Consider the following 17,727-nt stretch of genomic DNA (forward strand, 5'->3'; position numbering starts at 1 on the left):
TAAATAAGTAAACTATAGATACAGGTTCTTGCATAAATATGGTTATTTTCTTTTTTTAATAAGATATACATGTGAAAGTATAATGCAGTTCTGACACTAACTACCTTAGGCCAAACCTCACAGTTAAGGGCTTAGTCCTCTGTGAAACTGCTCTCACTTCAGACAAGTTCATGGTCTCCAGGTCAACTTTATTCCTGACAAAATGGCTACAGATTTGGGATTCCCACTGCCCCGTCAAATTCAGTAATTTGCTAGAGTAATTCAGAGAACTCAGGAAAGCACCATACTTATAATCACAGTTTTGTTAGAGCAAAAGGATAAAAATCAGGGCCAGTCAACAGAAGAGACACGTGGGCGAGGTCTGGGAGGGTCCCACACACAAGGCTTCCATGCTGTCTCCCATGGAGCCAGGGGCATCACCCTCTTGGCCCATGGATGTGCTTTACCAGCCTGAGCTTTTGTGTCCAGAGTTTTATTATGCAGACATGAGTAACTGAATCATTGAGTTGAACTCAATTTCTCCTCACCAGAGGTTGAGAGGATATCATGCAGCTTAAAACCCCAACCATTTAAACACGTGGTTGGTCTTTGTGGTATAATCATCCCCCTCCTTAAGATATCTTCTTAGCATAAATTCACACATAGTCCAGAAGGGCCACCATGAATAAATCACGGAGATATTCTCATCATCACTCAGGAAATTTCAGGGCTCAGAGGCTGCCTCCTAGGAATCAGGGGAAAAGACCAGCCACATTCTTTATTATACAACACAGACTTTTAGAGTTTATTCTAAAAAATGGCCTTCATGGTGAACTTGTTCATGCACCATCAGGATGTACTAACTGAATCTGAAGGTGCCTAGTCATTGGATGAGCTGCCAGTATTGGAATAGCAGCAACTGCAGAATCCCACAGCAGTTAACACCGATGTTAAAGTTTTCTGAGAAAATCTGTAAATACTTAGCGGGTATGAAGAGATATGCCTTCAGGTGTATATAAAACAAGTAAATATAAATAAACCTAAAATAACATTTTATTGTAGTTATATGAATTTACCTGAACACTTGACTATGAAAATCTTAATTGCCCAGTGTTGATTCATAACTTTTCATACATTGAATATATGAATTTGAGTAGAGCAGTTGATTATAGGAGTTTGGATATATGCATACTAGTTTGGCTTCCCAGGGTTATCAAGTTATCAGTTCTTAAGATTTGATTACAAAAGAATATTCTGTTCATTTTGAAGATACTTTTAAATGAATTTTCTCAATATTTTCAAATCCATGAGAACCACAGTAGATAAACATCTAGCTAAATGTTCTCATTTTCAATTGCAGTTATGTGCATGTAATACACATTTAAGCAGGAGAGATTTTTGAGGTCACTTCTGAGATTAGTCCAGATATTTCAGACAAAGTGCCAGAGTTGCTCATTCACACAGCTGTAAATCAGAACCAACCAACATTTCCCACATGCTTTCAAAATGAGTTCTTTAATCTGTCAACAGTGCACCTTTCAACAACACAATATAGTAATTGTGAAGGTTGTTGAAAGCTACTTTATCTGCACATTCATAATTCAGATGAATGAGGTGATAAGTCCTCTGATTGCTACTTTAAGCCTGCTCGTGCTTTGTATTCATTTCAACCTGAAGGTAGCAATCAGAACAGATACAGATACAAAAATATAATCAGAAGTCAGGAGTTTGATTTTTCCATGTGTCATACTCAGTGTTGAGCTACTAAAAGTTTTAACACCCTAATTGTGAAGTCATTTATTTTCTTCCAGTATTCCTCAGGAACCATAAATTGCTTCAAGATGCCAGCCGTTTATTTAGCCTTAAAACACTTCAGATATTTCTGTCTTTCCATCCCCCATGATTGTTTGGCGTTAATTGCCCTCAAAAATGATCTTAGTGGAGAAGGCAGGGGAATGCTCATCTGGCAGTTCACTGGTAGCATTAAGGATTTTAATTGTACTAGATAAACATGACAGGCAATTATTGAATGTTGTTACACATTAGAAAATTAAAATGGAACGCTAAGCATTATACTCTCTTGCAGTTTTATCTTTATCTCAGTGCCTAATTTGTATCTTTCAGCAGTTTAATAGATTTTCATTTGAGAAATGTTTTTTGCAATACTCTATTGGAAGATCAGACATAAAAATTTTACATCTGCTTACTTAATAATACAATGGAATCAGTCTGCAGTCAGACATGATACATTTCACCAGTGCCATCGTACTTCAATAGATAAAATGGTAAGAAAGGATTTCCACTTGTCTGTTAGTCTGTGAAGCAGTGACATGAAAGGTCATGTGATTCTACTTTCAACTACAATTACTGAATGACGAAAGGTTAGAGGTTAACTTTTGCAGTCATTTTTATGTTTAGCAAGGTAGAAAATGCAGTTCTTCTAGAAATATTTCAGTAACTTATTACCTTTGAAAATATTAGTGTCCTTTTATCAAAGCTATCGATAATACTTGGAAATAGTTGGGGATTTTTTTAAAATTCATTATGCTTTTCTATTTGGTCATAGATGTCTTTGATTTGGAGATGACTCACTTTGATTCTATTACTATTCTAAACGATTACTATGAAACCCAAATTATTACTGACACTATCAGGAGTTACATTTTTAAGTATCTCGTACTGTTGTAGATAAATTCATTTACTGGCTATGCTGATTGAAAAAGAGAATGTGATTTGAAAGTTATTTTCACTTGAAATAGTGAAGTGGGCTTGTTTCCCCACCTCAAACCATAAGTAAAGTCAAAGTAGAAGGTTTAAGTAGATCATGGCAATCTATTTGAAGAATAGTTACGCTTTTCAAAATTTTTGTAAACACCCTTGTAAAGTACATTTTCAGTTCTTTTTGGAGCTTTCCTCTGGATTATTACCATTACTCCAGAAGCGTCCTTCGGTATCAGAAATACATTCAAAACTCAACATTAGATCTTCTTTCTGTCTTCAGTGTTTCACAGCTGGCAAAGCCCCAACTGGCACATCTGCCCCCTTGAAGATTCTGAGACTTAATCCCCACTTTTGAGAATCCTGCTCTTCACACTGAATTCATGGTCTCATCTTTCAAAAAAAGTCTCCTTTTATACTTCACTTACAGTTTGCTCGTATATAATGTGCATACCCTCGGAGGCATCAGATTCACTCCTAGGAATAAGCCCAACAGAAATGCATACACATGTTCACTGGAAGACGTGTTCTAGAATGTTCATAGCGGTACAGTTAATGGTGGTTTGACAAGGAAAAATACCCAAAACTCACCAACAATAGAATGAATTAATAAACCATAATACGGTCACACAATAGAATACTCTGCATCAATTAGAATGAACAGTCTTCAGCCACATTCAACAGTGTGGATGCATCTCACGTCACACTGTAGAGTGAAAGAAGGCTAGCGTGTGTGGGCATGTACTGTATTCCATTTACATAAAATTTTTTTTAAGTAGAACAATTCTAGATTGTGGGCAATCGGGGTAATTGAAGAGGTAGTGATTGGAAGCCAGCGCAAAAGAAGGTCCTGGAGTATGGTTTCATGGGTGTGTTTGGTGAACTTTATACTTTTGAAAGATGCACTTTTGTGTATGGAGACTACAGTAAGTTTAAAATAGGGGATATATATCTTTGACAAAAATATAGGAGATAAAATACAGAAAAAGATGCCCCAAATCTGCTTTTCACCCAGATTTTACTTGTTCTTCCTGTGTCTTACAACAGAGTTTCCTAATTTCAGTCCTACACACACACACACACAAATGAGTACAAGTAAAACTGGTGAAATTTGAATAGACTGAATAGATTGTATGAATCTCAGTATCTGGGTTGAAATTACACTATAGTGACCATTGTAGGAAACTGGGGAAAGTATACAAAGGACTTGTTTATATTATTTCTTGCAATTGTACGTGAATCTACAATTACCTTGATCAGAAATTTTTCAATTAAAAGAAAGAGGGCGTGCTGAATAAACACAAGAAAATATATCAATTTCGAAAAATCAGACACTAACCTAAGTGAACTGTAACATGATGTCTATGGTTGCCAAAAACCTGTACTTTAAAGATGTGTTCCAGGTAATTTATAAAGCAAGGCTAGGCAATACTATGCAGTAAATTTGAAGTATAGTCAGTTTACAATGTGTCAGTTTCTGGTGTACAGCATAATGCTTCCAATAAAAGAATGACCAAACCTGCTAAAAGAAAAAAAACAGGAATATATGTATAGGAACATACATATATTCATTTTTATATTCTTTTCACCATAAGTTACTACAAAATATTCAGTGTAGTTCCCTGTGCTATACAGTATGAACTTGTTTATTTTATATGTATTAGTTAGTGTCTGTAAATCTCAATCTCCCAATTTATCCCTTTCCACCCCCTTCTCCCTCTGGTAACCATAAGTTTGTTTTCTATGTCTGTGAGTCTGTTTCTGTGTTATAAATAAGTTCATCTTCCTTTTTTTTTTCAGATTCCACATATAAGTGATATAATACGGTATTTTTTTCTCTTTCTGGCTTACTTTACTTAGAATGATGTTCTCCAGGTCCATCCATGTTGCTGCAAATGGCATTATTTTACTCTTTTTTAAGGCTGAATAATATTCCTTTGTATAAATATACTACAAGTTCTTTATCCTGTCATCTGTTGATAGGCATACAGGTTGTGTCCATGTCTTGGCTATTGTAAGTAGTGCTGCTGTGAAAATTGGAGTACATGTATCTTTTTGAATTAAGGTTCCCTCTGGATATATACCCAGGAGTGGGATTGTTGGACTACATGGTAAGTCTATTTCTAGTTTTTTAAGGAATCTCCATACTGTTTCTCATAATGGCTGAACCAAACTACATTCTGACCAATAGTGTAAGAGGGTTCCGTTTTCTCCAGACCCTGTCCAGTATTTATTATCGTTTGTGGACTTTTGAATGATGGTCATTCTGACTGGTGTGAGGTGATACCTCATTGTAGTTTTGATTTGCATTTCTCTGATAACTAGCAATACTGAGCATTTTTGCATGTACCTATTGGCCTTTTGTATGTCTTCATTGGAGAACTGCTTGTTTAGGTCTTCTGCCCATTTTCAGATTGGGTTTTTTTTTCTTATTAAGTTGTATGAGCTGTTTGTATATTCTGGAGATTAAGCCCTTGTCAGTCTCATCTTTTGCAAATATTTTCTCCTATTCCGTAGGTTGTCTTTTTGTTTTGCTTATGGTTTCCTTTGCTATGAAAAGTTTTTAAGTTTAATAATGTCCCATTTGTTAATTTTTGCTTTTATTTCTATTGCCTCTGTAGACTGCCCTAGGAGAACATTGCTGGGATTTATGTCAGATAATGTTTTGCCTATGGTTTCTTCTAAGCAGTTTATAGTGTTTTGTATTCTGTTTAAGTCTTTATGCCATTTTGAGTTTATTTTTGTGTATGATGTGAAGGAGTATTCTAATTTCAGTGATTTACATGCAGCTGTCCAGTTTTCCCAGCACCATTTAATGAAGAGATTGTCTTTACTTCGTTGTATGTTCTTGCCTCCTTTGTCAAAGATTAATTGACCAAAAGTTTGTGGGTTTATTTCTGGGCTCTCTATCCGAAAAAAAATAATCTTTTCCACAAATTGACCTGGGATAACTTGATAATCACATACAAAAGAATAAAGTTAATGTTTGATTTCATTTTATGAAATGTTCAAAATAGGTGAATTCTTAAAGATATAAAATAAACTAATGGTTGACAGAGGACAGGGGAGGGGAAAATGGGAAGTGACTGATAATAGGTTTAGGGTTTCTCTCTGTGATAAAGAAAATGTTCTGAAGTTAGATGGTGGTGATGGTTGCAAAACTCAGTGAATATATTTAAGAGCAAAACATGAGCTGACTTCTATAGTATGTAAATTATGTCTCAATAAATTAAAAAAAACTACTTAGAGATACCAGTATAAATTGTTTACATTATAATCATTTTCCAAATCGAATCATTGATGTTGATGTAAAATGGTAAGAGCAGAGTGTTTCCTTATGTCAAGAACAACCCCTCTCCACAGTCAGAGCATTACAGAAGCCAACATTTGACTCTTGACCAACGGAATTTTGCTTTTTTCACATACATGCCTTGAGAACGATAGAGATAAATTGATACTGTGAAATGCCAGGTTGGTAGTGAGGGACTGGTCAAGGAAAATGCTCCCATTTCTCAAAACAAATCTGTAGACTATTAAGTTAATTGACTGTGTGATTTGATGGAATGAGTACCTGGACTAAACCTCAGAAAACCTGTCTCCATCTCTTACTATGTGACCTCGCACTTGTCAGTCATCTCTGTATTTGTTTTCTTATCTGTCCAGTAGAACATCAATATCTGCCCCAAACATTTATGATATTTTCAAGAGAACCAAATGAATACAAGATGTGAAGGCACTTTGAAATTGACAGCACTGTATAAAAATATGAGGCATTATTTATTTATCATCTTTCATTTTTCTTCATCAGACTTGATTTTCAATCAAGGGGAAACATAAGGTGCTAAGTTAAATGGTTCCTTTTGAATATTGATTGAGACGGTCTGGCTTTCTTCTTGAGGAAGAATGCTATGTGGACTCAGACACTTGAACTTGTGTGACATTAACAGATAAGACTTTGTAGAAACTGTTATGATTTTTTTTTTTACTGTATCATTCTGGCAGCATAAGAATGATATGGCAGCAGACAGGTTATTGTCAATTAAACACGAGCTGTCAGAAAGTCAGAAATGTTGAAGTATGGTGAGCGTGAATCCTAAGCAGATCACATGGCAGCCGCTCAACTGTTATTTTAACAGAGTCGCTGTATGTATGTCATCTTCCTGCAGAATTTTATTTGAGTCCCTAACGACGGAGACATACCTGCATTTGCATGCTGCTGTCAAGTCAGACTTGGACCTTGTAAATGAGCTGGGGTGGTGGGTGGTGGTAGGCGAGTGACATGTGGAGGAGATGGCTCTTGTCTCATTTTCCTCACTCAGGTTACATTGAAGAGGCCTGCATCATCCCCTGCCCCTCAGACTGCAAGCTCAGCGAGTGGTCCAACTGGTCTCGCTGCAGTAAGTCCTGTGGGAGTGGCGTGAAGGTCCGGTCTAAATGGCTGCGAGAAAAACCTTATAATGGAGGAAGGCCGTGCCCCAAACTGGACCACGTCAACCAGGTATCTTCTACCATTGGGAATATTTTGAAGTATTTTTTACATGCACAGTGATCTGATTTTTTTTTATCCAAAATGGAGAAGAATAAATAATAACCCCTGAAGAAGAAATTTGACCCATTTTGTCTTTACAATGCCTGAGTAAATTATTAAAATCCCAAATCAGATACATGATCTCTATTCTCACGAGATTTAGTCTCCTGCATATATATGCATATTAAATATAGTTCAATGGAAGTAAAAATGAAATCTACCTTTGAAATAATGTCAAGGTATTTAATCCGTTATAAAATTGTACAACAATTTATCTACAGGGAGCAAGATTGTGTCATTCTTGTAGATGCCCTAGACTCTCAGAAAGACACCTCAGTCACCAACTACATAAATTAAAATCAAAGAAAATAGATGAGCTGGGGTCTAAGAGTGGGAAATATATTCTGTACATTTATTTAAATTTGTTTGCTATAAAATATGTAAAGAAAGAAATACAAAGATGGCATCAAAGTAACCTTATATTATCTGTCCATTTGGTCATTGGCCTTTTCAGTCTTACTTGGAACTTTCTTTGACCTCAGATGCATACTTTGTTAGCTGCTGTTCATAGTTGTTGCTCGTGTTCCGTTGGAAATAAAAAGTGAAAGATCTAATGGAGGGAATTTGGACTAATTTAATGTAATATAAGATGCATTAGACAATTATTACCATGTTTAGCCTCCATGTGATTTAACAAAGAGTGAAATTTCATACAGTATGTGTAGATGTTAGGATGTATGTTGAAACTCAGGTCACAAATGAGCCAAGTCATATGTGTGAACCTGCCTTAAATATGTAGATATATTTCATACACACATAGATTGTCTAATTTTGATCTTCAGACACACTGTTTACCCATATACACACTTGCCTTTCCAAATTAACCCAGATGTATTCATCACAACAAAAGTAAATTATAGAGAAAATAAAAATGACTTTTGAATAAAAGGATTGAGGACCAAGAAAATGGAGAATTAAATTGCACAGAAAGTACTCTGAAAAAATGTTTTTTCCCCCAAGTAAAATTGCTGAACTTGCCCTTAGGCATAACTGAAGGTGACTCTCATACTGCTCTCCTGCCATCTGCTGGTGACTGGGTGTCTCTGTCCTGGTGAATATCTCCAAAGGAGAAAATTCATGACCCTGATGAGACAGAATAAGTGAAATGTAATGTTTCTAATACAAAAGAATATTTTTCTACAAGTTTTTAAATCTTGAAATGTCAATAATAAATTTAAATTCTAATAAATTTTTATCCATGGTTGCAATAAATTCTACATATTTTCTTTCCTTTAGTGTGTATATGTGTATGTCTACAGCCAGTCAGAATTTAAATTAAAATGAGCTATGGTTACCTCAGCATTTTTTAAACAGTGAATTTGAAAAAGTTCAAATTGATTGTCGCAAGTTGTCTTTGCTATAAAAATTCTGTTAACCTAAGCCATGCCTCTGTCACTCTGATTTAATCTAATGCAGAGTATGATAAGGACATCTGAATACTTGTTATCAGCCTACTACTAGTGGCATATTGAGACGTTAACAGCTGAAAAATCAAAGCTAAAACAAGAAATAGTAGATTCCTGAGTCTCTGAGCATAAATACTCTACATTTTAAAAATACAAACTTCTAGGGATCAATTTGTTAGTAAAATGTGAGGAAAGTAAAGAATATGCAAAGGTCTGTGTAAATGTTGAAAACCATAAATCATACAGATTTTTACTACAGTTACGCATTCCCCAAGAAATAATCAGCGGTACTGTGCCTTAAATGATCTCTGAGGTTCCACTTTCCAACTGAGGCACATCCTCATTTCCTAAGAAATACAAGTGGATGGATTGATTAAGATCACCATATTAATCAGTTGGTCAATCAGTCTATAGATAGTCCGTTCACACTTTGAACCACAAGATATTTACAGTCATATGTCAGTTCTCTATGATACGTATTCGGAGGTTTACCCAGATTTCTGAGATTTCTTCATCCTGCCCATCTAATCCTTTCCTTGACTGTGCTGTTTGCAATACGCACTTGTGCATATCAATTTAAAAAAATTTTTTTTGGTTGGGGGGAGGTAATTAGGTTTGTTTATTTATTTATTTTTAGAGGAAGTGCTGGGTTGGAACCCAGGACCTCATGTATGCTAAGCATGTGCTCTGCCACTTAAGCTATACCCTCCCCACTGTGTCTCTTAATTTTAAACAACAGTAAAGTTGGTTTTTCTCTTTCAAGAGCTAAGAAAAATGGCCTTATCATTTACCCTAAAAAAAGGCTTTTATCTATGGATAACATTTGACACTTAGAACATGAGTTCTTCTCATTGAGTATACTGACATTTTTACTTCTTTGTTTCTCTCCTTTTGCTTCATCCCTGTTGAACACTACTCCAGGCCCAGGTAAGAACTTTTAAACTTCATGCTTCATAATAGAGTGCTGCGGTTTCTTCTTTTTCACTCCTGACTCTCTTCCTGCTATTTCTTTTATCTTTTACAGGGAAAAACGTCATATTTTCTGTAACATTTATCTTCTGCAGCTGTTCCCTTTTTTTTCCCTAGCATGTTCCATGTGTTTTCTCATTTTAACATCAGGGTGCAGGCGTAGGGGGAACGAGCTTCACGTCACCGGCCTGGAAAAGGCAGTGAGGCCTCCTGTTCATGGTCTCCTGCTCCTCAGAGGGAGAGGAGAAGGGGCAGGTGGGCTGCAGGTGGCGGCAGGTGGGCACTCTGAGCTGGTGTGTATTCACTCCTGTGTCAGAGACTAAAATGAGAGCCATCAAAGGATTAGGAAAGATGGTGTTTCTCCTTCAGTTTTTCCTTCTCTGCAAGTTGCCGGGCACTGTTTCAGCCGGTGGTATTTAGTCCTGTTTTAATACAACACCCAGAGCGAAGGTGATCACTGTGGCAATCAGTGTAGATTCTTACTCTAACAGTGCATTTTTTTTATTCCTAGCTGGAGTAGGTCAGCTTTATTCACTTTGCTTGGGTGTTTAGTCCACTAAAATTTGCCCAATAGGATGGCTCCAAAGGAGTATTTAACACTATAATTTCTGAAATTAAAGAGTTATATAAAACTTTCCTGTACTATTTGTGTGTGTGTGTGTAGGAAATAGGGTTGAATTATCATAGATTTTGAAATGATTTTAAAAGACACTTTTCTATGGTTGAGTCAGCTCTGTTGCAGTGGATTTTGATCTGTTTTTTCCATCCATCTGGTTATTCTTTCTCATTGAAGAAAGAGCATAACTGGTTCATTGTGCTAAAGATCCTGAAACCAGCCACACCACCCTAAACCTGGGCTGCAAGCCCTTGTGGGCGCCGGAGCACAGACAGCTTGCGTTGTTCCACGTGGCCCTCGTTGCCTTGGTCTGTAGCTGTGTAATATGAGACCAACTTCAGACCTTGCTTCCAAGCCCTAAATGAATAAGGGTTAATTAGTTTTAAGATGGCTCTCTTTCATATTAATTATCTTTGAATTTAGTTTCATATATGGAATAGAAAAAATGTAAATTCTTATTGGCATACATATTTATTTGGCAAACAAGCCAAATTGTGTGTATTTGAAAACAGCTACTTGTGTATGCGTAGGTAAGTCATCAGTTCGTTTATTCATTCATTCATCTTAGTCAACAAATCTCTGTAGAATGCCTGACCCATGAGCACCTGGGGCTAAATACCAAAGTCACACAGAGCTGTGAACCAGACGTGTGGCCCAGGAAGTTACAGTACTGTGTGGTGAGGGCCAGTCCAGGGAAGGGCAGAGTATGTGTGATGTGATCGGTGAGGACAGAGCTACAACCACCGTGCGATGAAGGAGCAGCAGCACACAGCGCAGCCGGCCCTGCCCTTTACTGCTAGAACTCTCCAGAGATTTTCTACATTCCCCTTTTAGAATAATGAACAATAAAGGAGAGGCTTGAGAGTAGCTAAACAAGACTATCGTGATTGCTGTGATGGGAAGTGTTCGCACTCGCCGTGGTCGGGTTCCGTGGGGGGAGGTCGCTGAGCACTGTGTGTGTTTCAGGTGTATGAGGTCGTCCCTTGCCACAGCGACTGCAACCAGTACATATGGGTCACGGAGCCGTGGAGCGTCTGCAAGGTGACCTTCGTGAACATGCGGGACAACTGTGGAGAGGGCGTGCAGACCCGGAAAGTGAGGTGAGGCCAAGCCTGATGGCACAGGCACCACCCAGTTTCACGGGGGCCGGCATGGGCTTGCCCTCCTCCCCAGTCTCCTGGATAAGATTGTCTCCAGTTTTATTTTTAGGGAGTCTGTGTTCATGGGAGGCTCTGAGGGGATCTGCTCCCTGCAGCAGTTTATGCTACTCAGCCTTCTGATTCAGGAAGCTTTGCTTCAAGGTGTTTTTCAGGGGAAAGAGCTGCATATTGAATGACAGATGACTCAGTGCAGATTTTCCAGCTCTAGTAACCTTTTTCTTAATTTCAAATATAGTTCTAACTGTATTTTAGTGACAATCCTTTATAAACTCTTGCCCCTTTATGTCAAACTGGCTAACTTGAGAAAAGTCTCACCTGTTCCCTGAAACCTTTGTAAAAACCCCCAGCTGGCTCGTGCCACTCTGTGGCCACACCATCCAGTAGGGTAACCACTAGCCATGTGTGGCTATTTCTCTTTAAATCTAAACTAATTAAAATTAAATAAAATGTGTCTCCTCAGTCACACTAGACACATTCGAAGTGCTCAATAGCCAGAGGTGGCTAGTGGCTGTTCTGTGAGACGGCACAGTTTCTCTGTCATCATAGAAAAAGTTCTGTGGAGCAGCCTTGTCTGTAATACCCCACATACCCCTCATTGCTTTGAAAGACCCTTTCTACATCTCTGTCACCTTCATTAAATCCTGTGAGTTTCTCCAGACCGAGACCCTGTCATATACATAGAAATTCCCTAAAACCCAATACAGGTGTAATACTCATTATATTTTCCCTACAGCATCTGTGTATGATCTTTAAGGGTTTTGGAACCTGGGAGACAAGTGTATGAGGCTTTATTATCTCCGCTTGACAGAGTACATTCATAAGTACTAAGTAATGTACCAAGAACGCACATCTAGTAAAGTGACAGAGATGGCACTGAGACCCAAGTCTCTAGTCAGTCTTTAACTGTTAACACCTTCTTCTAACTCTGCTGAGTGACACACCATAGAGACAAATAGGAAAACATCCAAAATGTGACAGCTCCTGTTGTGAAGAATCCCATTCTCACTCATGACCTAACGTTCCATGAATGTAAGATTCTTAATCTGTCTCAATAGGAAAGTAGAACAAGTTAGCATTTGTATGATAAAACCTTGGCACACTATGTAAAACTTTGCCTCCAACAAAAATAATCTGTTTCTTTTTTCAAAAGCCCACCTGAACTCTCAAGTTACTTTTTAAGGAACTTGAAAAGATGAATGGGGTGGGGGACAGGTTAATGAGTTGATAGGGAAACAGGGAAGAAAAAGAGAGATTCTGTTTTCTACCAATTTTCTTCCAAATTTAAAATTTCCCTTTCAAATTTAAAAGTATTTTCCTTATATTAAAAATTTTATCAGAGTGGTTTTTTGTTAGTAAAAAATAATAATAAAGAATTACTGTTACTTCAGCTTTTTTCGGCAGCTATCGATGTGTATATTGCTTCTTTTTGCTCAGTGAATATAAATTCTCGACATTTCTAAACATGTCTTAAACAAAGTAACTTTTCAGGTCGATTTGTTTTTTTCAGTAAACTTTTTCAACGCAGACAGAGAAAGGAGAAGATCAGTGTTGACTGGCGTCTCTGACCCTGCAGGGACGTTCCTTTACTGGCCGGGTGGTACACCTCCCAGGCCTTTTCCTCTGCTGATTGAGGTCGACTGTCCTGCTAGGGGCAGGCACTCGGTGACATTTCAGGACAGATGAGCTCTCTTCCAGAGAGCAGGTTTCAGTGTATGTGCTCTCATTCTTTCTCTTTTACGGTGGAATGGCATATCAAAGACTGCGTGATACAAGTGGTTCGCCCTGGTGGTTGGGAATATTTTTTCACTGATCTTTTTTTAGAATTGCCAGCACCTGCTGATAATAAAAACCAGACAGATGTGGTTACTCCTGTTGTTGCTTTTGCTATTCTCTGCAGATAATGCACACCTTAATGCCACATCTGTGGTAACCCTTAGGCCCTACCTTTGGCCTCCAACTTGGTTCTACACCCTGTTTTCTAATGTAGTTGTTTTCTCACAGCGTAATTCCTTCTCCTATGTAGAGGAGAAAGGCCAAGAATTTGAAGAAAGCAAATGACCTTAAAGTGCTTTCCTCTTGGCTCAAAACTTGATTGATCCAAATATTTATTCTGTACTCTGTAGTGATAAAATAAACTCATTAGTAGCAAATTAAATAAAATGTAAATAATCTGAATGTCAACATAAAGGATTTTTTAGCCATTGTGGCACACTCAAATGATGGAACTCATAGTCATTAAAAGTTTTATCTTAGAAAAACAGTTAATAACATGAGAAGATGTTCCTAATGTATTGTTGATATTTTTCTTAAATGGTACAAATAGTTGATAAAGTTTGCTCCTATTTAAGGAAATAAAAACATAGGTTTAAATATAATAGTCTGTTAAGAGTGGTTATCTCCAATAGAATTAAGTGAATTTTTAAAAATTTCTTCTTATTTTCCTGAAGTGAATCTATTATCTGTATAAAAATAGAAGGAGGAGAAAAGCTTTGAAAATGAAGTTTTATGTACATAACTACTTAATAAAGAACATCTGTCCTTAATTCAGGATCAATAGATAATTTTGCAAGGTAATCCTTGGATATCATGTCGGTGCCTAACTTGAATGCAGTCTTTTCTTAGCAGCAAATCCAGCTTTGGAGACTGAACTGTCCTGTCTGCTCCATTTTCTCTCAGAGCTGCTGTCAACAGAATGTTTTAGAAATGCCACTGAAGCTAGACCTTTTTCCTGGGAAACTAAAATTCTCCCAAAGAAATTTATTATTAATTTTTTTCCTTCAACAATGAAATTAAATAAGTATCTACCTTTGCATATTTTGATTACTTTTTCATATATTTATTCAATATACCAAAAAAAATGCAGAGGTGTGTATTAGGGTGTATATTTTTTCAGGCTGCATCCCAGTTAAGACATGACCAATAGCATCATTTTCCTGTCTTTGAATGCATCCCGCTGGAAAACCACATTTCTATTAAAATCAGCAGCGCTGTATAGAAAGGTGATCTTACAGAGTAGATTTGTGAAAATGCAACGTCCCTACTGATTGTAAATCCCGGAGAAGAGTTGAGACTCCAGGGATAATTGGTAATGTAATTCAATCAGTTGTTTATAAAACATGGCCATGGGTTTGAGAGGCTTAAGAGCACAAGCCTTCCTTTTCATCTTCCACAGTGCACTTCTCTTCCCAAACCCACTAGTTTAGTTGACCCTCTCTGAGTTACAGATGAGGGCACAAGTTTTTCTATTCTGTTAGTAAAGTACCTGGAGACATTATTAACTACGTAAAAGTGAAGTCTGATACTAGCCACATTAATTAGATTCCCAAGAGATGAGTAAAGGGCACTTTATGTCTGCTTACAATAGAATGAAATGTAATAAAATGTTTGAATTTGTTCTGTTAAAAAGAAAACTAATAAAAAAGGTCAAGATATAGAAAGATCCCAACAACCACGTTTAGAGAATTTGTGCTATTACTATTATGATTGTCTCCTCACTTCTGGCTTTCTTTTAAGGTTATCAGTAGGCAGGAGGCTAAAATTCCTTTTTAACTGACAAAACAGTGTGATAAACGCCATCAGTTGCTTTCAAAACCACTTAATGAAACCTCTCCCTAGGAGAGTTCAGTGTGCCTTGTCTTCCATCATACATGGATCTATCCACTCCATGGAAATCTACCATTCCCCTCCAAAGGGAAAAAAAAAAACCCCAGTACATTCCAAAATTGCAACCCCTCTATGAATATCTTTGGACCACTTCTCATTAGTTTCTGCATCATATATGGGTATAAATGACCCTCTCCTTGCAGAAGAAGACATACAGCATTTACATGCACAGAGTGTACACACAGTGACTGTAACTTTAAAAGATTATAATGATACATACAAGCATAGATTTTTAAATCATACTGAAGCTCTGTCACTATTTATGGGAGGCCAAGATCCTTTTATGTCTTTATGTTTGGTGAATTTTACTCATAAAATGCAAAGCTTCCCATCCCCTAGCCCCATGGTGATGTCTTAAGAAAAACTAAACATCTTATGGGTTGGCCATTGTTCTGATTGTCATGGTTTCTTCACTGATAGATGTGTTTTTTTCTAGATGCATGCAGAACACAGCGGATGGCCCTTCTGAGCATGTAGAGGACTACCTCTGTGACCCAGAAGAGATGCCCCTGGGCTCTAGAGAGTGCAAATTACCATGTCCTGAGGATTGTGTGATATCCGAATGGGGCCCATGGACCCGATGCACTTTGGTGAGACGATTAATCATTTTTTAATATAGAGTTTGCTCAGTTCCTTACCACTAAAGCTTCAAAGATAATATTAAGAAAATAACAATTTGGGTACTAAATGAGTTACCAAATTAGTTACCAGAGCAAGGTGTGTTGTTGGCTACTTCATTCTTTTCTGGCTGCCATTTAAAAGTCAGCAATGTTTTGAACACACTAAAACAGTTTGCGCTCTTGCAGGCAGGCTTTCTGCTCTTCCACCACCCTCCTAAGCCCAGCGCAAGATGCCTTTAGATGGCTTATGAATACACAGCATGCTAAAAGCTGCAGTGGGGATAATGATTCCCTCCGGGTAAGGGGGAAAGAGTGACGCACTAGTAAAGGTACCTTAACGGTGTCAGGTTATTATCGTCCCTTGCTTTTTGCCCAATCCATTTTATTTAAATTGTAGAAATAGTCTTTCAGACCATGGGGGTACAGCAGCAGGAGTATTGACATGAAAACGCAAAAGATCCTGGTAAGAACGGGAGTGGAAAGGAGAAAGCTGTGCATCAGTGAATCTCTTTCCACACACTGACTCTGAGTCTCTTTGGCCCTGCAGAGCCAGCTGGGAATTTCCAATCCCACAAAGCTTCTAGAGTTCAGCAGCCCACAGGCGCACTTCCATGGGACCCTGGCGAGAGAGGCACGTGAAACAGAACTGGCTGCTGATGTGGGAAATGTGGCTTATCCCTGGCCACTTCTGTAAAGCTATACACTTAAAAATGGCATCAAAAGCACAGGATAAAAATGTATCTAATGTGGAATTAATTTGCCGAAATACAATATAGGACAGATGCATGTTTTCAAAGAGAAATTAATTTTCTGGTTCAGTGTTAACATTATTAGACATGCTGATTAGCAGCCAGCAGATACAGCAGGGACCAAACAAGGCCGGCAGGTGACTTGGATTCAGGTTAAATTATAGTAACAGTAAAGAATCAGCTGCCTCGCAAGGGCTTGCAGATAATTTTCCATTTGCATTCCACAGTGTCAAGTCTGAGTCACTCTTTCTGCTCTTAGTAACCAAGTGTTTTCCGAACAAGACTGTACCAGTAGAGTGGCAAGCCCGTCTTCTTAAGGAGTGCTAGGTTGTGTTCGTGTGCATGTATGTGTGCGCATTAGGGAGTAAGGGTCACTAATAGCTAGTTATTTAAAGTCATCCTTAAAACAGTTTTTCAGGTCTGAGGAACTATTGTTAGACAGGTAGGTAGATAGATACATTAATTTATTATAACGTCTACATTAGCGATCTGTAATAATGATCACTTGTGTGTGGGTGCTGTGATGTATCCATTTTTTTACCTTTTTTTAATTGAAGTATCGTCAGTTTACAAGGTTTTGTTAGTTTCTGGTGTACAGTATAGTGGTTCAGCTATCTATGTTCCTTTTCATACTCTTTTTCATTATAAGCCATTACAAGGTATTGAACATAGTTCCGTGTGTTATACAGTAGGTCCTTGTTATTAATCTACTTTATATATAGTAATATCTACAAATCCCAAACTCCCAATTTAGCCCTCCATCCCACCCCTTCTCCCTTACCAGTGACTTATCTATCCATAGTTGACAGACTCTTTTTGTCACCGTTTTATTGAGAAATAATTGATAGACATCCCTCTGTATTAAAGGCAGATAGCATGATGGTTTTATTTACATACATTATGAAATGATTAACATAATAGGTTCACCTAGCATCCGTCTTCTCAAATAGGTACAATAAAAATAAAGAAGAAAGGAAACAAATTTTTCTGCTTTTGGTGGGAACTGTTAAGATTTACTGTCGTAACAGCTTTCCTGTCGCACAGCAGTGTGAGCTACAGTCAGGTTGTACATTACATCTCTACTACTTATTACAACCAACTGGAACTTTGTAGCCTTTGACCACTTTCCTCCACTTCTCCCTCCTCCCTGCCCCCGTCTCTGGAACCACGAGTTTGATCCTTTTCTATGAGTTTTGTTTTGTTTTAGATTCCATGTGTAAGCGAGATCACAGAGTATTTGTCTTTCTCTGTCTTATCTC

General features: G+C 37.7%; 1 protein-coding gene across 1 annotated transcript in view; it reads left to right on the forward strand.

Moving 5' to 3' along the window:
* Positions 1-17,727, forward strand: part of THSD7A (thrombospondin type 1 domain containing 7A) — a 362,680-nt gene that overhangs the window by 317,973 nt on the left and 26,980 nt on the right. Inside the window, 4 exon segments of the mRNA XM_032483934.1 lie at positions 7,017-7,195; positions 9,613-9,618; positions 11,243-11,376; positions 15,536-15,689. Coding sequence (XP_032339825.1) covers positions 7,017-7,195; positions 9,613-9,618; positions 11,243-11,376; positions 15,536-15,689 — 473 coding nt within the window.

Source organism: Camelus ferus, chromosome 7, assembly GCF_009834535.1.
Source record: "Camelus ferus isolate YT-003-E chromosome 7, BCGSAC_Cfer_1.0, whole genome shotgun sequence".
Lineage (NCBI taxonomy): Eukaryota > Metazoa > Chordata > Mammalia > Artiodactyla > Camelidae > Camelus > Camelus ferus.